Source organism: Macaca nemestrina, chromosome 15 (assembly GCF_043159975.1).
Source record: "Macaca nemestrina isolate mMacNem1 chromosome 15, mMacNem.hap1, whole genome shotgun sequence".
Lineage (NCBI taxonomy): Eukaryota > Metazoa > Chordata > Mammalia > Primates > Cercopithecidae > Macaca > Macaca nemestrina.
This window is the reverse complement of record NC_092139.1, coordinates 15,566,301-15,591,486: the sequence shown is the minus strand read 5'-3', so window position 1 is coordinate 15,591,486 and position 25,186 is coordinate 15,566,301. Positions and strand designations below refer to the sequence as shown.

The window sequence follows — 25,186 nt, the reverse complement described above, 5'->3', positions numbered from 1 at the left end:
ACGACGAGGAGGTGGTAAAAAGTGCAGTGCTGGTCCGCACGCTGTGCTCGCTTCCGGAAGTGGCTTCTGCGACAACATGCTTGCAGACCTCGGCTTAATCGGGACCATAGGCGAGGATGACGAGGTGCCGGTGGAGCCCGAGTCTGACTCTGGTGACGAGGAAGAAGAGGTATGAGGACGGTTCTGGTCTTTGGGCTTCCTTGACTGCTTCTCTTCCCCGCGATTCCTCAGGTCCCTGTCCCCGAATCCTCATCATCGCCTGCCAGCCCGGGAAGTTTCCCTAAAAGGATCTCGCCGGGACCCCAAGATCTTCCTCAGTTTTCCGGCGACTAGGTTTTCTCTACGTCCGCCTGCTTCTTTGGCCGTGTCGTTCCCTGTCTCCTTGCTGAACTCAGTATCCATTCACTGAATTGATATTTAACCACGCCCTGTGTAAGAGACATGCAGGTCTCTTACACCTTGTAAGAGGTGAAGTCAGCCCTGGTTCCTGCTCAAGGAGCCGTGGTTAGCTGTCCATTCATATGTTCATCGAGCCAGTGTTTATTGTATACTTATGTGTGCTAGACCTAGTGTTAAGCGTTGGGGACGTAGCAATGAACAAGGTGAGTGCCACTCTTAAGCGTATGGTGGTGTGGGGGCTTGCAGATATTAAGCAGTATGGCAATTAAAGAGGGATCGGTGTTCTGAAAAGGATGCTTGCCCTTCAAACATTCAGCCCAGATGTTGTCCCCTCTGCAGTCTCATCTGTCCTCTTGATACATTTATTCAGATGTCCCATGGCCTCTACAAATTCAACTCCTCCAAAGTTGAACTTGTGTTCGCTCTCATCCTGTTCCCTTCTCAAGCCAGCAACCTTAGAGTTATTCTTGACAGTTTTTTCTTCCTCAGCGCCGCCAGTGCTCTGCAAGCTAGCTCATGAATCTCTCTTAAGCTTCTCCCGCCTCTCTCCATTCACACTGTACCCACCCTAGCTCCGGCCACTGCTGTCTCATGCCTGCACACCAGCACACCAGCACACCACCAGTCCAAACATACTTCATTTCTTTATCTTGAGCACTTCCAGTGTATTCTTCACTTAGCAGCAGAAGGATCTCTTTGTGATACAGTCACGTTAGAGACCTCCCTTGCTTAAAACTCTCCAGCCTGCTGGTAGAGAGCCCCAGGCCTGTCCACTCTGCAGAGACTCCTCAGGCAGCCTGTGGGTCCTGCACACTGCCCCCATTTCCCTGATGTCCCCTGTGGGCGCAGGCGGCCTACTGGCTGGTGCAATCTTGGCTCACCACAACCTCTGCCTCCTGGGCTCAAGCAATTCTCCTGCCTCAGCCTCCTGAGTAACTGGGATTATAGGCATGCGCTACCACGCCCAGCTAATTTTTCTGTATTATTATTTTTTTTGAGATGGAGTCTTACTCTGTTGCTCAGGCAGGAGTGCAATGGTATAGTCTTGGCTCACTGCACCTTCTGCCTCCCGTGTTCAAGCAATTCTCCTGCCTCAGCCTCCCAAGTAGCTGGGACTACCAGTGCGTGCCACCACACCTGGCTAATTTTTGTATTTTTAGTAGAGACGGGGTTTCACCATATTGGCCAGGCTGGTCTTGAGCTCCTGACCTCGTGATCCGCCCACCTTGGCCTCCCAAAGTGTTGGGATTACAGGCGTGAGCCACCATGCCTGTCTTTTTTGTATTTTTAGTAGAGACTGCATTTCATCATGTTGGTCAGGCTGGTCTTGAACTCCTGACCTCAAATGATCCACATGCCTTGGCTTCTTAATGTGCTGGGATTACTGGTGTGAGCCACTGTGCCTGTCCCCTTCTTCCTTTCTATTGTTCTTTATCTCAGCCCCAAAGTCACTCTGTCTCTTACTCTTCCCAGGGGCCTATTGTGCTGGGCAGACGACAAAAAGCCTTGGGGAAGAACCGCAGTGCTGATTTCAATCCTGACTTTGTTTTCACTGAGAAGGAGGGGACTTATGATGGCAGCTGGGCCCTGGCTGATGTCATGAGCCAACTAAAGAAGAAGGTGAGTCTGACAGTGATGGACAGTTCCAGACCTTGGACTATTAAGATTGGACTGTGGGTTTCAGGGCCTAGTCCTGACCTGACTGACCATCTGTTTACATTCAGCAGATACTAGAACTCCTTTGAAAATAACTGGTTTAAAAAAAAAAAAAGAAAGAAAGTATCTGGTATACTTTTGATGAGATCACAAATGACTCACTGTCTTTTTTTTTTTTTTTTTTTTTTTTTGAGTCTGCTTGCTGGGGAAGACTCGTCTTGATTAATACCAAATGAAGTATGAGCACTTGCCAGGTGTCTCCTGTGGTGTCACTGTGCAGTGTCCCTGCCTGCACAGCACAGCCAAAGCTACCACAGATGTCACTGTCATCTGCTTGTTTGCCAAGATCCCATGCCTTTCTGTGAATCTGGTTAAACTAGAAGATGCATCCAAATTATTTACCATTTTATGTGCATCAGAGAGAAAGATTGCCTGTCCAGAACAGTGTAATCCAGGCTTTGCTGGTCCTTATTCTGATTGAAATAAATCAGCATTGCCTTTTCTTTTTTTTGAGACAGAGTCTCTCTCCGTTTCCCAGGCTGGAGTGTAATGGCGCTATCTCGGCTCACTGCAACCTCTGCCTCCTGGCTTTAAGTGATTCTTGTGCCTTAGCCTCCCGAGTCGCTGGGATGACAGGTGCCCACCACCACGCCCAGCTAATTTTTTGTGTTTTTTTTTTTTGTTTTTGAGATGGAGTCTCACTCTGTCACCCAGGCTGGAGTGCAATGGTGCGATCTTGGCTCACTGCAACCTCTGCCTCCTGGATTCAAGGGATTCTCCTGCCTCAGCCTCCTGAGTAGCTGGGATTACAGGCATGTGCCACCATGTCCAGCTAATTTTGTATTTTTAGTAGAGATGGGGTTTCTCCATGTTGGTCAGGCTGGTCTCGAACTCCCGACCTTAGGTGATCTGCCTGCTTTAGCCTCCCAAAGTGCTGGGATTACAGGCGTGAGCGACTGCGCTCAGCCTTACCAGCATTGCCTTTTCAAGATCATCTGGAGAGGATTTTAAAATTTTTGTATATATAATATGTATATATATTTTCAGAGAATGCCAACATTTTTTCTTTTTCAAATTAATTATGAAGAATTTGTTCTCTTATTCGATGTTTCAATGAAAATTTCTTTTCACCTCTTTATTTTTATCTGCAGAGGGCAGCCACTACATTAGATGAGAAGATTGAGAAAGTTCGAAAGAAAAGGAAAACAGAGGTGAGAGGAAAAGTGGCTATTTCTCGTTGTTATGCCCCACACTTTACTCTCACCGCGACCCCAGCATCTCTCTGGAAGCCCTTACAGAGCGGGGCATGGCTGGGGCAGGCACGCTCTTCTGTGCGTTTGCTGTGCATCAGTACTGAGAATCCCCACAGCCGTCTGTTCAGGCCGGAGAGCTTCCTGTTGCTCTACTTAAGTTCTGGATCTGTAGAAGTTTGTCATCACCGTCGCTTTAATTTTTTTTTTCCCAGGTTAAAGAAGCCAAGTCTGGGAAGTTGGAGGAGAAGGAAACAAAGGAGGGCTCTGAACCAAAAGAGCAGGAAGACCTTGAAGAGAATGATGAGGAAGGCTCAGAAGATGAAGCCTCAGAGACCGACTACTCATCAGCTGATGAGAACATCCTCACCAAAGCAGGTAGATGTTACGGCGGAGGTGTCAGCAACGGGGACAGGAGATCAGAAGGCATCCTCCTTTATTTTGTAGGGTTTCCTTCACTCTTCTGCACAGTTTAAGATATTCTGCCTACTACATTGAACTCCATTGAACTCCTTTCTGTTTTTTTTTTTTTTTTTTTAAGAGATGTTGGCTGGGCACGGTGGCTCATGCCTGTAACCCCAGCACTTTGGGAGGCCAAGATGGGTGTATCGCTTGAAGCCAGGAGTTTGAGACCAGCCTGGGCAACATGGTAAAACCCCGTCTCTACTAAAAATACAAAAATTAGCTTGATGTGGTGGCATGGACTTGTAATCCCAGCCACTCAGGTGGCTGAGGCATGAGAATCACTTGAACCTGGGAGGTGGAGATTTCAGTGAGCCGAGATTGTCCCATTGTACTTAAGTCTGGGCCACAGAATGAGACCCTGTCTCAAAAAACAAAACAAAGCAAAACAAAAGAGATGTGGTCTCACTCCATCCACAGGCTGGAGTGCAGTGGTGCCATCATACCTCACTGGAAGGCTTGAACTCCCTGGTTCAAGTGATCTTCCTGCCTTAGCTTCCCAAGTAGCTGGGCCTACAGGTGCATGCCCCTGCGCCTGGCTAATTTTTTTTTCTTAGGGATGGGCTCTTGCTTTGTTGTTCAGGCTAGTCTCAAACTTCTAGGCTCAAGCAGTCCTCCCGCCTCGACCTCCAAAAGTGCTGGGATTACAGGAGTGATGAGCCACTGTGCCCACTGAATCCTTTCTTTTAGGTTCTCTTTTCTCTTGGGATTTTGTTTGGGCTGTTGTACTTTGTAGGTAGTTTACTCTTTTCCCATTTAGCCCCGTGCGGCTGCCGGATGCCTCTGTGATACAAACTCATTTGGGGTGACATACTCAGATGGGTCCAGCCACATAGTGGGTGCTCAATATATATATATATTTTTTCCTTTGAGATAGAATCTCACTCTGTTACCCAGGCTGGAGTGCAGTGGTATAATTTTGGCTCACTGCAACTTCTGCCTCCCGGGTGCAAGCAATTCTCCTGTCTTAGCCTCCCAAGTAGCTGGGACTACAGGCACACACCACCACACCTGGCTGATTTTTGTATTTTTAGTAGAGATGGGGTTTCACCATATTGGTCAGGCCGATCCTGAACTCCTGACCTCAGGTGATCCATCTGCCTCGGCCTCCCAAAGTGCTGGGATTTTAGGCGTGGGCCACCGCTTCTGCCCTCACTAAGTATTTCTTGCAGAAATGTGTGCTAAAGCATCATAATGCAGTGTAGTGGTCGAGAGCCTGGTCTCTGGACCAGAGACACTGGGTTAGCTTTCTCTCTGACTTTAGGCAAGTTACTTCACCATGCTGCCACAAAGTGTCCTCATCTGTGAAATGAGGTTGATGATGGTCACCCCTCAGAGGCTGATGTGTGGTATTGGCACTTAGGACAGTGTCCAGCAGAATGCAAGTGCTTTGTAAGTCTGAGCCATGGTCATCAGCTAAGTTTTTCTCCATAGATACACTCAAAGTAAAGGATCGGAAGAAGAAGAAGAAAGGACAGGTGAGCTCGGGGCTGCAAGATAGTGTGCGGCTCGCTGGCAATCTGAAAGGAGTTTAAGGTCGTTTGGGTTTCTTGGCCCTTTTGTTGAATTCTCATCTCTCTTTTGGTTTTCTGGCATAGGAAGCAGGAGGATTTTTTGAAGATGCATCTCAGTACGATGAAAACCTCTCGTTCCAGGACATGAACCTTTCCCGCCCTCTTCTGAAGGTAGCAGCTTCTTGTAAAAAATTTTCTTTGCAGAAGCAGGGTCTTGCTATGTTGCCCAGGCTGGTCTCAAATTCCTGGCATCAAGCAATCCTCTTGCCTCAACCTCCCAGAGTGCTGGGGTTTGAGCCAGTGCGCCTGGCCAGTAGTGGCTTATTTTGGCAACCATGGGATTATTGCAGCCACCCCTAACTGGACTTTCTGCTTATCTGTTTGCCTTCCTCAACTCTCTTGTCCACACAGTTGCCAGAGAACTCTCTTAAGCAATGAGTTCCATCATGTCCCTCTTCTTCTGTAAGCCCTTCACTACTTTATAGTCTCACTCAGCTTAAAAGCCCAAGTCCTTATATTGACCTACAAGGCTCTGCCCCTTCTGGCCCTCTCTGATGACACTTCTGCACTCATTCTGCTCTGGCCACACTGGCCTCCTTGCTGGCCCTCAAACAGGTCAGGCCTCCTCTTCCTCAGGACCCTTGCACTTGCTGTTCCCTCTGCCTGGAAGCCTCTTCCAGAAACCTTTTTTTTTTTTTTTGAGATGGAGTCTCGCTCTGTCGCCCAGGCTGGGGTGCAGTGGCCAGATCTCAGCTCACTGCAAGCTCTGCCTCCCGGGTTTACGCCATTCTCCTGCCTCAGCCTCCCAAGTAGCTGGAACTACAGGCGCCCGCCACCTCGCCTGACTAGTTTTTTGTATTTTTTAGTAGAGACGGGGTTTCACTGTGTTAGCCAGGATGGTCTCGATCTCCTGACCTCGTGATCTGCCCATCTCGGCCTCCCAAAGTGCTGGGATTACAGGCTTGAGCCACCACGCCCGGCCCTCTTCCAGAAATCTTTTGGGGTGCTCTCTAGCTTCCTTCAGGGTTCAACTCAGTATCCCTTGCTCAGTGACACCTTCCCTGGCAGCCCTACTGTGAACAGCACTCCCCCGCTGCCCCTCTGACCGCTGCATTGTTTTCCGCAGCATATCTCCATATGACATGTGTTTGGTTTTGGTCTGTTTCTACCAGACTGTAAGTTTCCTGAGGGCAGGGTTTTTATTTCTTTTATTTACTGCTGTGTCCCCAGTGTCTAGAACACCACCTCACACGTAGTAGGCGCTCAGTTCAGTGAATGTTTATGGAATGAATGATTGGTGGGGATTGGTGTGGTCCCCACTTGTATGGAAACCTGCCCTGTTTGCGTCGTGCTGAGACTTCCCCTGCTCAACCCTGTCTGACTCAGTCTTTTTTCCTCAGGCCATTACAGCCATGGGCTTCAAGCAGCCCACCCCAATCCAGAAGGCGTGCATACCTGTGGGTCTGTTGGGGAAGGACATCTGTGCCTGTGCAGCCACTGGGACAGGTGAAAAGGATAGGGACCCGGGGTAGGCGGAAGGGTGTTACAGCCAGGGCTGGGCTCTAGGTTGACTTACCAAAAGTCTGTTTTGCTAAATAAATACTCTTGGTTTTTTGAACTATTTTGTTTTTATTTTTTATTTCATAGAGATAGGGGTCTCACTTTATTGTCCAGGCTGGTCTCGAATTCCTAGGTTCAGGTTCAAGTGATCGATCTTCCCATCTTGGCTTCCCAAAGTGCTGGGATTACAGGCATGAGCCACTGTGCCTGGCCATAAAATTTTTTTTAACACAAAAAAGATATACTGGTGCAATTGAGAGAGTAAAGGACTTTTAAATTTTTAAGCATTTTATTTTGAAGTATTTGTAGATCAATGGCAAGTTGCAAAAATAGTGTGTAGGGTCTCTCGAATCCTTCATCAGTGGTGACATGCCACATAACTGTAGGACAAAATCAAAACCAGGAAATTGACACTGATATAACAGTGTTTCCTAGACTGCAGAGCTTATTCAGTTTACTGAAGGATTAATGTTTTGTTTTGAAATGGAGTCTCACTCTGTCCCCCAGGCTGGAGTGCAGTAGCACAATCTCAGCTCACTACAACCTCCGCCTCCTGTGTTGAAGTGATTCTCCTGCCTCAGCCTCCCCAGTAGCTGGGTTTACAGGTGCCTGCCACCACACCTGGCTGATTTTTGTATTTTTAGTAGAGACAGAGTTTCACTGTGTTGGCCAGGCTGGTCTCGAATTCCTGACCTCAAGTGATATACCCGCCTCAGCCTCTCAGAGTGCTGGGATTACAGGTATGAGCCACCGTGCCTGGCCTACTGAAGGATTAATTTTGTAAGATAAACAGTGCATGAGAGGATGTTTGGGCCTAGTAATGGGCCCGGTCTAGTAATGGGCCACAAATTTCAAAGGGTCTAGTGAAGGTCATTTTCATTTAATGCTCTTGCGGTATCCTTGATCTCTGTGACCATGGCTTCCTGGCCCTGTCATGTCAGAGGAGTAAAGTTTTTTTTTGAGACAGAGTCTTGCTCTGTTGCCCAGGCTGGAGTGCAGTGGTGCAATCTCGGCTCACTGCAACTCCACCTCCCGGGTTCAAGCGATTCTTCTACCTCAGCCTCCTGAGGAGCTGGGATTACAGGTACACACCACCATGTCCAGCTAATTTTTGTATTTTTAGTAGAGATGGGGTTTTACCATCTTGGCCAGGCTGTCTTGAAATCCTGACCTCGTGATCCACCTGCCTCAGCCTCCCAAAGTGCTGGGATTATAGGCATGAGCCACTGCGCCCGGCCATATTATTATTATTATTTTTTTGAGGCAGAGTTTTGCTGTTGTCACGCAGGCTAGAGTGCAGTGGCGCGTTCTCAGCTCACTGCAACTCTGCCTTCCAGTTTCAAGCGAATCTCCTTCCTCAGCCTCCTGAGTAGCTAGGATTACAGGCGCCTACCACCATGCCTGGCTAATTTTTATGTATTTAGTAGAGATGGGATTTCACCGTATTGGCCAGGCTGTTCTCGAACTCCTGACCTCAGGTGATTTGCCTGCCTTGGCGTCACAAAGTGCTGGGATTACAGGCTTCTGCCACCATGCCCAGCTAAGTTTTTTGTATTTTTAGTAGCACTGGGGCTTCACTATGTTGGTCAGGCTGGTCTTGAACTCCTGACCTCAGGTGATCCACCTGCCTCGGTGTCCCAAGGTGCTGGGATTACATATGTGAGCCTGACCATATGATTTGAAAGCAGAAAAAATATTCTATGAAAAATTAATTCCTTTATTTTCCCCGACCAGACGTGGTTTTTCTGTGCTCTGGTGAAAACCTAACCCTGGAGGGAACTGAACGTCTTCTCATTGCTTCCTTGCTGCCCTTCCCTCCAGGTAAAACTGCCGCCTTTGCCCTGCCTGTCTTGGAGCGTCTGATTTACAAACCCCGCCAGGCTCCAGTCACCCGCGTGCTGGTGCTGGTGCCCACCCGAGAGCTGGGCATCCAGGTGCACTCTGTCACCAGACAGCTGGCCCAGTTCTGCAACATCACCACCTGCCTGGCTGTGGGTGAGTTTCTGGCCAAGGGTTGCCAGCCCCTCAGAGACTGTGGTGGGGTGGAGGATGGATGTGCCCTGCCATCTGTTGGTGTTGGTGCCAGGTGCCAGGATAGGCCTTTGTGTTGATTGAATTCACTTAAAACCTGGAAGACATGTTTTTTTGTTTTTTGAGATGGAGTCTTGCTTTGTCACCCAGGCTGGAGTGCAGTGGCGCGATCTGGGCTCACTGCAAGCTCCTCCTCCCAGTTCACACCATTCTCCTGCCTCAGCCTCCCAAGTAGCTGGGACTACAGGTGCCCGCCACCACGCCCAGCTAATGTTTTATATTTTTAGTAGAGATGGGGTTTCACTGTGTTAGCCAGGATGGTCTCGATCTCCTGACCTTGTGATGATCCGCCTGCCTTTGTCTCCCAAAGTGCTGGGATTACAGGTGTGAGCCACTGTGCCCAGCCGACGTGTTTTCATAGTGCTTTAGGCAGGTGGGATTTGATTGAAACTTAACCAACCTTGACAAATGAAACCTGACAACTATGAACATTTTTTTCTTGGTACTGAACAAATTTGGAATATAATTTTTGCTTTGTGAGAATAATAAATATTTTGGACAGCGTTTTTCCAATGAAGTTATATGATAGTGTTATCTAGCCTGCATTTTGTCCTCCTTGTGCAATTGGAAGTCAGAAGTGATCTTTGTCTCCCTGTAACAGAGACTTCATCACTTTCCGCAGCTGCTTCTCTTAGTCCTTGGATGTTTCAGGCATTCTCTTTTTTTTTTTTTGAGAGGAAGGCTCACTCTTTTGCCCAGGTGGGAATGCAATGGCATGATCTCGGCTCACTGCAACCTCTGCCTCCTGGGTTCAAGCGATTCTCCCACCGCTTTCAAGTAGCTGGGATTATAGGCGTGCACCACCACGCCCAACTAATTTACATATTTTTACTAGAGATGGGGTTTTGCCATGTTGGGTGGGCTGGTCTCGAATTCCTGACCCCAAGTGATCCACCTGCCTTGGCCTCCCAAAGTGCTGGGATTACAGGCGTGAGCCACCGCGCCTAGCCCATGCATTCTCTTCTGAAATGCTTTTGTGTCATCATCATTGTTGATTTTTGCACTTAGCACAATTTTAATGACATGATCTGTCTTTCCCAGTGTGTTGGGAAACCCATGTGCTTGGGCCTTTGTTAGTCTTACTCTCTCAGTGGTTTCCTCTGCATCTGGCCTGAGGCCTGGTGAGTGGCTGGTGCTCAGTCAACACCCATGAGCAGCTGACCTGGCCGCCTGGTGGGGCTCTTCCTCTTTGCAGGCGGCTTGGACGTGAAGTCTCAGGAAGCAGCTCTTCGGGCAGCGCCTGACATCCTCATCGCCACCCCAGGCCGGCTCATCGATCACCTCCACAACTGCCCTTCCTTCCACCTGAGCAGCATCGAGGTGCTCATCCTGGATGAGGCTGACAGGTGCTCCTCCCAGCGTGGGGCCCAGGGCACTGTGGGGTTCCAAGGCCGACAATCAGGATGTGGAACTGCTACACTGAGTTGTTCTTTGCAGCTCTGGGCCATGGCCTTTGGTGTGCGATACCAGATCAGCCACTGGTGCTGGGACCTCTGTCCAGCCTTAGCCTGTGTTTTCCTGTTTTTTCTCTTTCTCTCTCTATTATGGTGGTTAAGTGATGAGGCCGGTCAAATGTTGGCCCTGCCACTTCCTAAGGGAGATCTGGAAACATTTAGATTCTCAAAACAAAATCTTTTCTCGTTTGTAAATGGGAGCTGAGGAAGGGCCTCTGTGACTGCAGCCGGGACTCCCTCTCCCCCCACCCTGCCCCCCAGCTCTGTTCCTCTCTTACGTGTGCCGTCTGCTCACCTCTTTGCTCTGGGACTGAACAGAAGGAACTCTTCCTGAACTCTGGACTGAGGCTGGAGGCGGGGCAGGGGAAGGAGCTCTCAAACAGCCCCAGGGCATGCTAAGGTTACAGGCCCTTAAACCACTTCTGATCCTGACACCCCTCCCTGAATCTTCACCAGCTTGGGGAATGGCAGCTCCGTCCTTCCAGCTGTTCTGAGTTCTCTGCGTGTTCTCCTGTTTTCACACCCCACAGCCCGCCTGTCGGCACAGACTGTCCACACGCCCCCACTTTGTGTCTTCTATGTTTGCCTTTTCCTCAGCCTGGAGCCATCTCCTGCCCCTTCGGGTTTCTGTTCCAGTTGTCACCTTGTTAGTGGAGCCTTTGCTGGCCGCCCTATGATGGTCCTGCCCTAACTTGCTCCTCCCGCCCTGCCTGCATTGTCACTGAGGGTTCATGGAGTGCCATGTCTCCCCTGTCTCCCTAGGATACAGTATTCATGAAGGGGCTACATGCATAGGGGCGTGTCTAGTATATAGCAGGCACTCAGTAAATACTTGTTGAATAACCGATTGGCTGACTCCCTCAGAACAAAAGACCCATTCCTGAGGCCTAAAGGATGAAAAGGAGATCATTTTAAGTCAAGGGGACTTGATCTGGTTTAGGTTTTAAAGGGGGAGGGAAACTATTCATGTATGTATCTCAAAAGACCAAAAAAGGCGGAGGAAGTATTTGAGATTTGGAAGATCAGAAGACAGCTCTGTGTGACGCCTGGACCTAGACTGCAGCCTGCACTGGGGGAGAAATGCTGTAAGGGGTTGGGCTTGCTGAAAATATGGAATCCAAGGAATCTCACAGATTACTATTATATATAAAGAGAAAAAGGATCCTTTACAGTGGAGCGATCTGGCAGACACTATAGCCAGTGACCAACCTCACATCCCCGGTTCTAGAACAAACCGGCTGTCAGTGTCTGGTGATGGAGCATGAATACAGGGCACAGCTGCGCCCAGCAGTGCTGTCCCCTTGAGAATTTATCTGAATCCAGTTACTGGGAAATAATTAGATGAATCCAGAGTGCGAGAAGGATGAGGGGATATTTGTTCTTTTTTTTTTTTTTTGAGTCAGGGTCTTGCTTTGTCACCCAGGCTGGAGTGCCATGGTGCAAACACTAGCTCATTGCAGCCTCTACTTCCTAGACTCAGGTGATCCTCCAGCCTCAGTCCCCCCACGTAGCTGGGACTACAGGCACACGCCACCATGCCTGGCTTATTTTATATTAAATAAGTAGAGACAAGGTCTTGCTGTGTTGTCCAGGCTGGTCTTGAACTCCTGGGCTTAAGTGACCCTCCCGCCTCAGCCTCCCAAAGTTCTGGGATTACAGGCATGAGCCACCTTGCCCGGCCCCAGCTCATTTTTGTATTTTTTGTGGAGACAGGGTTTTGCCGTGCTGCCCAGGCTGAGGGGGCTTTTCTAGATGCAAGAAGACTAGAGATGTGGCAGCCAGTTGCAAGGCAGGAACTTTGGTTCTTGTACTAAAACAAAAGGTAACTATAAAATAACACTTGGCCTGGCATGGTGGCTCATGCCTGTAACTTCAGCACTTTGGGAGGCTGAGGCAGGCGGATCACCTGAGGTCGGGAGTTTGAGACCAGCCTGACCAACATGGAGAAACCCCATCTCTACTAAAAATACACAATTAGCTGGGCGTGATGGTGCATGCCTGTAATCCCTGCTATTCAGGGGGCTGAGGCAGGAGAATTGCTTGAACCTGGGAGGCGGAGGTTGCAGTGAGCCAAGATTGCGCCATTGCACTCCAGCCTGGGCAACAAGAGTGAAACTGCATCTCAAAAAAAAAAAAGACACCTGGAGGCAGCTGAAGGAATGTGAATGTGGCCTGTACTTTAGATATTCACCCACTTGAAAGTCTTGGGCGTGTTGATGAAGTTGTGTTTCTGTAAGAGAAGGCCCTAGTCCTTAGGAGTTGTGTGCTGAAATATTTGGGGTCAGGTGTTACGACATCTGCGACTGACTTGCCACAAAAAGACAAAGCAAATGTGGCAAAATGATAATTCTTGGTGAAAAGATAAAATAATAAAATAGATGAGTCCTAAATGTAACCAATGACAACAAACAGCAGCCGGTATGCGATCCTATGCCCCTCACTGTGACCGAAGGGCACTCTCCCCAGTTCTGACATGTCTTTCTTTGCTCCCAGGATGCTGGATGAGTACTTTGAGGAGCAGATGAAGGAGATCATCCGAATGTGTTCCCACCACCGCCAGACCATGCTCTTCTCAGCCACCATGACAGACGAGGTGGGCCGAGGGACTTCTCTGTGGCGGGTGGCAGGTGTGCGCGGAGGGGGCTGTGCAGAGGACCCTGACTGGGGTTGGGGGGTTTGCCGGGGGTGAGCATTGCTGCCTCCTTCCCCACTACCCGGTTGCCAGCTGAGCAAACCCGGCTTTGCGCTTGGCAGGTGAAAGATCTGGCTTCTGTCTCCTTGAAGAATCCTGTCCGGATATTTGTGAACAGCAACACGGATGTGGCTCCCTTCCTGCGGCAGGAGTTCATCCGGATCCGGCCTAATCGGGAAGGAGACCGGGAAGCCATCGTGGCAGGTGGCAGCTGAGGGCGAGCCTGGGCAGGGTGGGCTGGTCAGCTTCCTTGAGCTCGTGGTGTCCATGCCGAAGTGTTTGGTTTTTCCCCCGCGCCTCTGCCATCCAGTCTTCCCCAGCGCAGAGGCTGCACTGCACTAACGATGATCCACTGCCTCACTTCTCCATGGGTCCTTCCTCCCTTTGCCTTATCGCCTCACCAATCCTCTTTTTTTATTTTGAGATGGAGTCTCGCTCTGTCGCCCAGGCTGGAGTGCAGTGGCGCGATCTCGGCTCACTGCAAGCTCCGCCTCCTGGGTTTATGCCATTCTCCTGCCTCAGCCTCCTGAGTAGCTGGGACTACAGGCGCCCGCCACCGCGCCCGGCTAATTTTTTTTTTTTTTTTTTGTATTTTTAGTAGAGACGGGGTTTCACCGTGGTCTCGATCTCCTGACCTTGTGATCCGCCCGCCTCGGCCTCCCAAAGTGCTGGGATTACAGGCGTGAGCCACCGCGCCCGGCCCACCAATCCTCTTTGTGTCCTGTTCAACTCTCAACCACTTGGCATCAGCTGTGGTTGTACGCATCGGTCCAGACCACTGGTCTCTGTCGCCTGGATCGTTGTGCAGCCTCTTGCTCGAGCTCCCCGCTTCCACTCGGCCCTTTGTGACTGCATTGCAGAGCATTTATGATGATTGCTTGCAGAAGACATTTGTACTTGTTACATCCTTATTTGAACACCCTGCGGTGGCTTCCATTGGTTTTAGACTAAAATCCAAACATCTTAGTGAGTCTTTTAGGACTCTTCGGGCCTGGCCCTTGCCTGCCCGGGGTCCCCAGCCATGTAGGCTTGCTCATGGCTCCAGCCACATTCGCCTGTTTGCACTTTTTTTTTTTTTTCCTTTGAGGCAGAGTCTTGCTGTGTCGCCCAGGCTGGAGTACAATGGCACGATCTTGGCTCAATGCAGCCTTTGCCTCCTGGGTTCAAACGAGTCTCGTGCCTCAGCCTCCCAAGTAGCTGGGATTACAGGCACTCGCCACCACTTCTGGCTAATTTTTGTATTTTTAGTAGAGACAGGGTTTTACCATGTTTGCCAGGCTGGTCTTGCACTCCTGGCCTCAAGTGATCTGTCCTTCTTGGTCTCCTAAAGTGCTAGGATTACAGGCGTGAGCCACTACATCCGGCTGCCTGCTTGCACTTCTCACTATAAGCTCGTTCCTGCCTCTGGGCCTTCATGTTTGCCATTTCCTCTGTCTAGAATCTTCCCCTGGATCTTCCCATGGATCATCTGCCTTGTCATTCAACCTAATGTCACCTCTTCAGAGAGGCCAGCCCTTAGCTGCTTCCCCTCCTCCCTGCACTCTCTCTTACAACATTTTTCACCCCCCAGGAATTGGTTTCTCTGTATGTATCCACCCTGGAATTTGAGTTCCACAGGATAGGGACAATGCCTGTCTATCCAGTGCCAGGCACAGTGACCATACTTTGTGGATGAGGAGGGGGTACATGTTGAATAAGAGCCTAGAAACAGCTGCCAGCTCAGTCCTCTCTTCCTGCCAGCCTTGTTGACGAGGACCTTCACTGACCATGTGATGCTGTTCACGCAGACCAAGAAGCAGGCCCACCGCATGCACATCCTCCTGGGGCTCATGGGACTGCAGGTGGGCGAGCTCCATGGCAACTTGTCACAGACACAGCGGCTGGAGGCCCTCCGGTAACATTTGGGGTGGGGACTCAGGCTGCCACCATCCTTCTGGGGCAGAGCAGATAGAGGGAAGAAGAGGACCCTGAGCATTCTATTAGAGCATTAGCAGGGGACACATAGGATGATCTTGGCCTTGAACATTTTAACCCAACCACTGTGAGGTCATGTCTTAGATGCATGTAGAACTCCAACTTCATAGTCAGAGATGACCCTCATGCCCTTGGGTGCTTGTCCCTAGCATGGGAGCTGTTGTGTGGGGCGACAGAGGAAGCCGGCTTGGAAAGGCAGCACATGGTCCCTTCTCTGAAGCTTTCTGAGAGTGGTGAACATTCCTGGGTCTGATTGAACAAGATTTAGAGTCAAAGTCAGCAGCCATTACTTGAGCATCTACTTTGCCAGGCACTGTGCTGTGTGCTTTCCACGTGATTTCTTGTTTAATCCTCAGAGAATGGCATCAAGGTGGTTGGCAAGGAGGAACCCTTTAGAACTCTCCACCCTGTTCATCAGAGGGTGCCGAAAGGTGTTTGTTAAAGATAGGCTGATTTAAACTGAGACAATTGCCCATGCTGTTAGCAGACACAGAACTACGCTTGCTCTGTGTGATGGGTTGTTGAAGGGTGGGTGTAAACATCCCATGTGCTCACATTTAGAATCTATCCCCATTTTAATGCCCTGTTCTGTCCTCTGCTGGCTCAGGCTCTTGTGGAACATTATTAGGGGAGGGTGTCTGGATGAACAGCTGTTTGTGATTGTTTCTAGGCGTTTTAAGGATGAACAGATTGACATCCTCGTGGCCACTGATGTGGCAGCCCGTGGACTTGATATTGAGGGGGTCAAAACGGTGAGCAGACCCTATCTTCCTTGGACTTTTGGTGGAAGTCTTTTTGCCTCTTCGCACCCCCCTTCCCTTGCCAGGCCTGACTGATGTTCATTTTTGACCTTCTAGGTAATCAACTTCACAATGCCTAATACTATCAAGCATTATGTCCACCGGGTGGGGCGAACAGCGCGTGCTGGCAGGGCTGGGCGCTCAGTCTCTCTGGTGGGAGAAGATGAGCGGAAGATGCTGAAGGAGATTGTAAAAGCTGCCAAGGCCCCTGTGAAGGCCAGGATACTTCCCCAAGGTGAGCAGGCAGCCCTGTGGCAGTGCAGAATGGCTTGGGTGGGTGGGGCAAGGGCAGAGTGTAAGGGCTTTGCAGTTCAGAGCCAGATTTGAATTCTAGCCCTGCTGCTTCCTTGCCGAGTGACCATGTACAGGTTTTGCCTCACCTCTCTGAGCTTGCCTCCTGTGTGTAGAAGGGAATTATGACAGAATTGTAAACACAGTGCCCCATTTAGGTGGAAAATTAGGAAGAGAGGGTCGCTTGGGGCAAAATTCTCACTAACCTCCTCTTTCCCTTACTATTGGTGAGGGGAAGAGAGAGATCAGTACTCATTCCTTTTGGGTCCTTTCATTGGTTTTGTTCCTCTGATCTGTGGGGGTCCTATAAAGCACAACCTCTTTAAAGTCTTTTTTAGTTTTGTTTTGTTCTTGAATTCCTAGGCTGAAGCAATCCACCCATCTTCTGCCCCCAAAGTGTTGGGATTACAGTAATGAGCCACCATGCCCAGCCTTAAAAATTTTTAAGTTATAAAAATAATACATATTTAGTCTGAGCATGGTAGCTCTTGCCTTTGTAACCCAAAGTAACCCAGCACTTTGGGAGGCCAAGGCAGGAAGATTGCTAGAGGCCAGGAGTTCAAGACCAACCTAAGCAATGTAGTGAGATGCCTGTCTCTTAAAAAAAAAAAAAAAAAAAAAAAATTAGCTGGGCGTGGTGGTGTGTGCCTGTAGTCCCAGCTTTTCAGGAGGCTGAGGCAGGAGGATCGCTTAAATCCAGGAGGTTGAGGCTGCAGTGAGCTATGATTGCGCCACTGCACTACAGCCTGGGCAAAAGTGCAAGACCGTCTCTAAAAAATGAAATAAAAAGTATATATTGATTGATGGAAATTAGTAAATAAAAAAACAAAAATGTAATTCTGTGTCAAAGAGCTCATCACTGGTAGCATTTAGGTGTATGTCCTTTCAAACCATTTTTCCTTTCTTAAATGTCCCTTTTATTTTTTTCATTTTCATAGTCTTTATTTAATCAATGACTAGTTATTGAGTCCTGCTGTGGGCCTAGTGCTATTTATTATGTTCTAGGTGCTGAGGATACAGCAGGGAACAAAGCAGGGCTGTCGTTGTGGTGGGAGAAAGAGACAATAAATAAGCTAACAGTAGATGTGATTGAGAACAACAGGAAGAGAGTGCCTCATTAAGCTGTTAAGGAAAGACCTCTGCACAGCTGGCATTGGAGCTGAGTCCTGGATGATCGGAATGAGGCAGCCAGGAGAGGTCTGAGGGCAAAGTGCTGAGCTGAGAGAACAAGGGCAAAGGCTGTGAGGTAGGAACGAGCTTAGTGTGTGAGAACAAGAGAAAGGGCAGGAGGCTCAGGCGTGGTGAGCAGGGACACACAGAAGATCAGAGCAGTAGGCAGGGGCCACTCTGACTTTGGGGGGTATGAAGCAGAGAAGGCACACATTACAAACACCATTTCCTATGTCAGTAAATGCACAGCTAAATTATTTTCATCAGCTACATAGTATTAGTAGTCACCCGTATTTTATTTATTTATTTTTGAGATGGAGTCTTGCTCTATCACCAGGCTGGAGTGCAGTGGTGCGATCTCGACTCATTGCAACCTCCGCATCTCGGGTTCAAGCGATTCTCCTGCCTCAGCCTCCCAAGTAGCTGGGACTATAGGCGTGTGCCACGATGCCCAGCTAATTTTTATATTTTTAGTAGAGACGGGGTTTCACCATGTTGTCCAGGATGGTCTCGATCTCTTGACCTCGTGATCCACCCGCCTTGGCCTCCCAAAGTGCTGGGATTACAGGCTTGAGCCACTGCCTTATTTTTTTTTATTTTTTTTTTTTTTGGAGACGGAGTCTCGCTCTGTCGCCCAGGCTGGAGTGCAGTGGCCGTATCTCAGCTCACTGCAAGCTCCGCCTCCCCAAAGTGCTGGGATATTTTTTTTTTTATTTTAAGATAAGGTCTTGCTTTGTTGCCCAGGTACAGTGGTGCGATCATAGCTTACTGTTGCCTCGAACTCCTGGGTTCAAGCAGTTCTTCTCCTCAGCCTTCTGAGTAGGTGGGACTACAGGTGCGTGCCACCATGATGGCTAATTTTTTTTTTTTAAGATGGAGTCTCACTCTGTCGCCCAGCATGGAGTGTAGTGGTGTCATCTTGGCTCACTGCAACCTCCGCCTCGTGGGTTCAAGCAATTCTCCTGCCTCAGTCTTTTGAGTAGTAGCTGGGATTACAGGTGTGTGCCCCCACACCCAGCTAATTTTTGTATTTTTAATAGAGACCAGGTTTCACAGTGTTGGCCAAGCTGGTCTCGAACTCCTGACCTCAGATGATCCACCTGCCTCGGACTCCCAAAGCGTGCGATTACAAGTGGGAGCCACTGAGCCACTGTGCCTGGCGTTTTTTTTTTTTTTTTTTTTTTTTTTTTTTGGTAGAGACACAGTCTGGCCATGTTGCCCAGGCTGGCCTCAACTTCCTGGGCTCAAGCAGTCCTCCCACCTCAATCTCCCAGAGTGCCGGGTTACAGTTGTGAGCCACCATGCCTGGCCTACCCTTATTTTTAAATCCTTTTTATTTTCTCCCGTTGAGATGTCATCCTCAAATTCCGGGACAAGATTGAGAAAATGGAGAAAGATGTGTATGCAGTTCTGCAGCTAGAGGCGGAGGAGAAAGAGATGCAGCAGTCGGAAGCCCAGGTGAGGGTGCAAGGTGGGATCTTGTTCACGAGGCTGCTCAGTGAGCAAGCTGCTGCATCCCTGCCAGTGCTGCCCTTCTGAAATGTTTCTCCCATCAGAGCCACAGGCATTTGCAGGCCATGGCTTCCTGTGTTAGTAGATACAGGTTTCACAGCAGGCATCCTTTTGTTATCTCTACAGATCAATACAGCAAAGCGGCTCCTGGAGAAGGGGAAGGAGGCAGTGGTCCAAGAGCCCGAGAGGAACTGGTTCCAGACCAAAGAAGAGAGGAAGAAGGAGAAAAGTAAGTCAGGGAGGTTCTGCAGAAATCTCAATACAGAATTACCCCACAGGACTCAGCAGTTCCATTCCTAGTTCTATACTGTAAAGCAGCGGTCCCCAACCTTTTTGGCACCAAGGACCAGTATTGTGGAAGACAGTGTTTCCACATTTGGCGTGTTGGGGGGTGCATTAGATTCTCATAAGGAGCACACGCCCTAGATCCCTCGCATGCGCACTTCACAATAGCGTTCATGCGCCTGTGAGAATCTAATGCTGCTGCTGATCTGACAGGAGGCCGAGCGCAGGTGGCAATGCTTGGTTGCCCACCGCTCACCTCCTGCTGTGCAGCCTGGTTCCTAATAGGCCATGGACTGGAACCGGTACGTCAGCCTGGGGATTGGAGACCACTGTCGTAAAGGACTGTAAACAGGGACTCAGACAGATACTTAGATGCCAGTGTTCTTTGAAGTACTGTTCATAATAGCAAAAAGGTGGAAACAAACTATGTCCATCAACAAGTGAATGGATAAACAAAATTTGGGGTGTGTGTAGATATACACACAATGGAATATTATTCAGCCATGAAGTTCTGATACATTCCATAAGGATGAACCTTGAAAATATTAAGCTGAATGAAATGATCCGGACTCAAAGGGACAGATACTGTCTGATTCCACTTACCTGAGGTACCTAGCTGGGCAAATTCACAGAGATAGAAGTAGATTATGGATTACTTGGGGCTAGGGGAAGGAGGGTAATAGGAAATTATTAGTGGTTGTAGAGCTTCTGTTTTCGATGATGGCAGTGAGTAGCCTCCTGGTAGGAGTTTTGGAAACAGTTAGTGGTGATGGTTATACAATGTTGTGAATTTAAGTAATGCCACTGAATTGTATACTTAAGATTGGGTAAAATGGCAACCTTTGTTTTATATATGTATATATAACCACAATAAAAATAATTTTTTAAAGGTCAGGATATATTTAATATAGATTTCCTCTCCATCTTCCTTTAAAAAACACCCAAAACACTTATAAGTTCATATTGTTCTATGCCTTGCCTTTTCACTTAATTTTGAAGCTTAGAGATATGTTTTATATAGGCCCACACATGGCTGCCCTTTTTGTTTTTTGTTTTGAGACGGAGTCCTGCTCTGTCACTCAGGCTGGAGTGCAGTGGCACAATCTCGGCTCACTGCAAGCTCTGCCTCCTGGGTTCACCCCATTCTCCTGCCTCAGCCTCCCAAGTAGGTGGGACTACAGGTGCCCGCCACCACACCCGGCTAATTTTTTGTATTTTTAGTAGAGACGGGATTTCACCATGTTAGCCAGGATGGTCTTGATCTCCTGACTTTGTGATCCGCCTGCCTCCGCCTCCCAAAGTGCTGGGATTACAGGCGTGAACCACTGCACCTGGCCCCCTATTAGTTTTTTTGAGGCCTCCCAAAGTGCTGGGATTACAGGCGTGAGCCGCCACGCCCGGCCCCCTGTTGGTTTTTTTTTAATGGCTTCACGTTCCTCCATCATATGAGTAGATTGTTGAGGGACACTGAGGTTGTTTACAATCATTTGCCATCCAGCCTGGGCAACATGGCAAAACCCCATCTCTACTAAAAATAAAAAAATTAGCCAGACGTAGTGACACATGCCTGTAGTCCAACTACTTGAGAGGCTGAGGTAGGAGGATCATCTGAGCCTAGGCAGGTCAAGGTTGCAGTGAGCTAAGATTCTGCCACTGCACTGCAGCCTGGGCAGCTGAATGAGAACCTGTCTCAAAAGAAACCACCATCACCAACAACAAAAAAACCCAAAAAACAATCATTTGTTATTATAAACAAGTGATGTAGTGAATAACCTTGTACATATGCCCTTTTACAATTAAGCAAGTATATATTTGCCTTGCAGGATTCATTCCTAAAAGTGGAATAGTGGGTCAGAGGATATTTGTATTTCTAGTTATGTTAGAGGTTGCAAAATTACCCTCCTAGAGGGTATACCAGCAGTTTTAGAAATACTGTCTATATTTGATGGGACAAAAAAGGCTGTTTATAAGTTAAATTTCTGATAAAAATAGAGTCATAACTGTATTGGTGGTAAAGTAGTGTAAGTGACCTAAATCTTCATCTTTCATAGCAGGAGGTTTGTAATGAGTATCTTAAATGGATTGAGAAATAGTCAGAAAAGCATGTTATTTAGTGAGATGGAGGTAGTCAGTGGAAGAAGTGCTTGCGGCTTTTTTTTTTTTTTTTTTTTTGGAGGCAGGGTCTTGCTCTGTCGCCCAGGCTGGAGTGCAGTGGCGCGATCTCAGCTCACTGCAGCCTCCTCCCAGGTTCAAGCAATTCTGTCACCCCAGCCTCCCGAGTAGCTGGGATTACAGGTGTACCACCATGCCCGGCTAATTTTTGTATTTTTAGTAGAGTCAGGGTTTCACCATGTTGGCCAGGCTGGTCTCAAACTCCTGACCTCAGGTGATTCACCCACCTCAGCCTCCCAAAGTGCTGGGACTACAGGCACAAGCCACTGCACCCGGCCAAGAAGTGCTTGCCACTTTTCATTTTAATAGGCTAACTTACCAATTTAAAACATGTGTACTTTTTTTTTTTTTTTTTTTTGAGACGGAGTCTCGCTCTGTCGCCCAGGCTGGAGTGCAGTGGCGCGATCTCGGTTCACTGCAAGCTCCGCCTCCCGGGTTCACGCCATTCTCCTGCCTCAGCCTCCTGAGTAGCTGGGACTACAGGCGCCCACAACCGCGCCCGGCTAATTTTTTGTATTTTTAGTAGAGACAGGGTTTCACCGTGGTCTCGATCTCCTGACCTTGTGATCCGCCCGCCTCGGCCTCCCAAAGTGCTGGGATTACAGGCTTGAGCCACCGCGCCCGGCCTAAAACATGTGTACTTCTTATCATAAGCTTAAAAAAAGATAAAATCATCCCTGAAATCTTATGCTTTCTTCTCATCCCAGTTGCCAAAGCTCTGCAGGAATTTGACTTGGCCTTAAGAGGAAAGAAGAAAAGGAAGAAGTTTATGAAGGATGCCAAAAAAAAGGGGGAGATGACAGTGAGTGGCCTCCCTTTTGGAGTTTGGACCCACTTGGTGGGGTGGGTCAGAGTGGCCTGGTGTGTTCCACACTCACACCTCCCCACTCCCCCTAGGCAGAGGAAAGGTCCCAGTTTGAAATCCTCAAGGCGCAGATGTTTGCTGAACGGCTAGCGAAGAGGAATCGCAGAGCCAAGCGGGCCCGAGCAATGCCTGAGGAGGAGCCAGTGAGAGGTCCTGGTAGGTGAATGGGGAGCCCAAAGGAGCTTGTACGAAGGTTTTCCCTGAAACCTGTGCTTTGGGTCAGGGAGGAAATCTGAGGGATGACGACGATAGCCCACATGATTTGAGTAATTAGTATGTACCAATGTGTACAGCTATCCCTCCATTGGTGTAAGGGGTGCAGTGATCTTGTGGTTGGTAAGAACTAGGATTTGAACGCCAGCTTTTCTGACTCCGGAGCCTAAGGCCTTACCAGCTGCTACTTGGAGGATCTGGTGAGGACAGAATGAAGATAGTCTTTGGATGCCAGAGCATCCACTGAACTTGGAATCATTACCTTGAACTTAAGGGGATTTAGGAGCTTGGGCCAAAGACAACCATATGTAACCCATTCTCTCTGTGCACAGCCAAGAAGCAAAAGCAGGGGAAGAAATCTGTATTTGATGAAGAACTCACCAACACAAGCAAGAAGGCCCTGAAACAGTATCGAGCTGGGTAGGATTTTAAGTCATCATGGAGCCCTTGGTATTCTAATGGAAGCTATGAGTCTTCTCCCTCCTTCCCTGTTCCCAGTTCTCACATACCTATAGCTTTATACTATGTAAATTCAAGGGTACCTGTCTGTTCTTCACCCCCCACCCCTCTCAGGGCCACCTGAGGATCCCGAGATGAGACCAGGAGACGGGTGTTCAGTTAGCACTGTTCCTGCCTTGGAGGAGAAATAGTACATTGTTGGGTTCAGAAATGGAGCTTTCCTTCAGGGGAGTGATAACTCTTTCATCTCAAGTTCCATCCTACAGAACCCCAAACAGAGAGTCCTGGCTCGCTCTTAGGCATATGTTGTCCCACGCCACTTTCCCCAGCCCAAGGTTGGGATGGGGCAGACTAAGCTTCCCAAGTAGTTGTCTATACTTAAGAAGGGCCTCTTTCAACCTTGTTTTAAAGTTGGGCCCTGACTTCCAGAAACACACGTTATCAGGTGGAAACACATAAAGGCTTAGAACTTAGGGCCTGAAAATGATGCATCCCAGAGATGCTGCTGCTTCATGTAGGAGCTGGGTAGGGTGGGGGTGAGACAACACCCATTTGTTCAACAGCTTGCTCATTTCAGCATCTCATCTTCTCTTTCACAGCCCTTCTTTTGAAGAAAGGAAACAGTTGGGCTTGCCCCACCAGAGACGAGGAGGAAACTTTAAATCTAAATCCAGGTGATACTGGCTGTTTTGGAGGGGCATAGGTTATGGCTGTTTGGGATTAGAGATAAAAACCTTTCATGGAAAAGGAGCTTCTCCATCCTCATTCTGGTCTTCACTCTCTGATTTTCTTACAGATACAAGAGGAGGAAGTAGCTGTTGTGGCCTGAAGAAATTCATGGGGGCAGCCCTTAAATCCCTTCCCTGTGGGAAGTCATCCTGGCTGGTCTGTCTTTTCTCCGTTTGTTCAAAAAACAAAAAAAAAGTTTGGTGTGGTGGTATGGTATGTAGCTATTTTCCTAAGCATGTCTGTCAATCTCCTTTCTTGCTGATTAGCTTTCACATAATGACTATATTAAATGGAACTATTTTTGGAAGAGAAACCAATCCAAGTGTATATCTTATTACTATCTCGTTCTCAATGGCAAAGTGTGCCCACAGTCTACTAGCTTGGTATCACCATATACCACTGGAATGCATCATCTTTATGCTTAGAGAGGAACTGGGTATGGAGTGAGGAAATTCTTGGTAGAAGTTCTCTTCTAGCCTGGGGAACATAGCGAGACCCTGTCTCTTAAAAAAAAAAAAAAAGTTCTCTTCTGTTGATATTCTAGAACTAAGAGCTAAATGATAGCTGAAGATAGCTAAATGATAACTCTTAGTTCTAAAACATCAACAGAAGAGAACTTTAGCATGAATGCCAACCATGCACCAGATATTCTGTGTGCTGAATAGAATCCAATCAACTCACTGCACTCCTGTGAGGCAGGCAGTGATATCCTCATTTTCCAATAAACAGAGGCTTGGAAAGAGTAACTTTCCAGAGTTGCACAGCTAGGAATTCAGGTTTTCAACCAACATCTACTTGAACCCACACCCTACCTCTTGCTGCTGTACTGTGGAAATGCTGCTGGAGAAATGGAAGCCCAAAAAGGACAGGAGTCTTGACACCATAAATTAGTTACTTGCTGCAAAAACCAGAGTCTCTTGTCCCCCAGGCTGGAGTGCAGTGACACAATCTTGGCTCATTGCAACCTCTACCTCCTGGGTTCAAGTGAGTCTCCTGCCTCAGCCTCCGAATACCTGTGATTACAGGCGTCCGCTACCACGCCTGGCTAATTTTTGTATTTTTAGGAGAGACAGGGTTTCACCATGTTGGCCAGGCTGGTCTTGAACTCCTGACCTCAGGTGATTCACCTACCTCGGCCTCCCAAAGTGCTGGGATTACAGGCATGAGCCACCGTACGTGGCCAAAAACCAGTTTTGATCCTGTAAGAATGTTGGTTCTCATCCTTTTCTGACTCAGAATGAGATGAAAGCTGTAGGGCCCCACCTGGGAAAACTGTATAGTTTGTTATAATTTCAGGGAGTACTTAACCACCCTACCCCCAGCTTAAAAATTATAAGTTATCCAGTAGCACATACCCTAGATACTAAAGAGTGTGTTCAAAGCTATTCATTCAGGCTGCACCTAAGTCACCAACAGAGGGTCCAATTCAGAAAATGATGGCACAACTGTGGGATAGGAGTACAGTTCAGACTACTGTCTTACTGGATTTTATAGAAAGTAGGTTATTAAGCTAAAAAAACCAAGTGCAGAACTGTGTACTTTTTCTTTTCCTTTTTTTGAACCTTTTTTCTCACTCAGTGGCTTCACTGCTCACTGCAACCTCGACCTCCCCAGGCTCAGGTGATCCTTCCACCTCAG

General features: G+C 48.4%; 1 protein-coding gene across 2 annotated transcripts; it reads left to right on the top strand.

Annotated features, from left to right (window-relative positions):
• Positions 1-23,861, top strand: LOC105470704 (DEAD-box helicase 27). Of its 2 annotated transcripts, XM_071079161.1 has the most exons (22): positions 1-169; positions 1,873-2,019; positions 3,207-3,266; positions 3,521-3,683; positions 5,202-5,245; positions 5,366-5,452; positions 6,682-6,787; positions 8,663-8,836; positions 10,128-10,278; positions 10,917-11,009; positions 12,880-12,979; positions 13,141-13,282; positions 14,819-14,972; positions 15,723-15,804; positions 15,910-16,087; positions 18,665-18,771; positions 18,952-19,054; positions 21,990-22,084; positions 22,180-22,303; positions 22,693-22,780; positions 23,419-23,493; positions 23,616-23,771. In XM_071079161.1, exons 1-22 carry the CDS (start codon positions 77-79, stop codon positions 23,632-23,634), a joined length of 2,385 nt encoding a protein of 794 aa, XP_070935262.1. In that variant the 5' UTR covers positions 1-76; the 3' UTR covers positions 23,635-23,771. The 2 variants fall into 2 exon arrangements, with proteins under 2 accessions (XP_070935262.1, XP_011721200.2); XM_011722898.2 differs by lacking the exon at positions 10,917-11,009 and having other exon boundaries at positions 23,616-23,861.
• Positions 23,862-25,186: the final 1,325 nt, after the last annotated feature.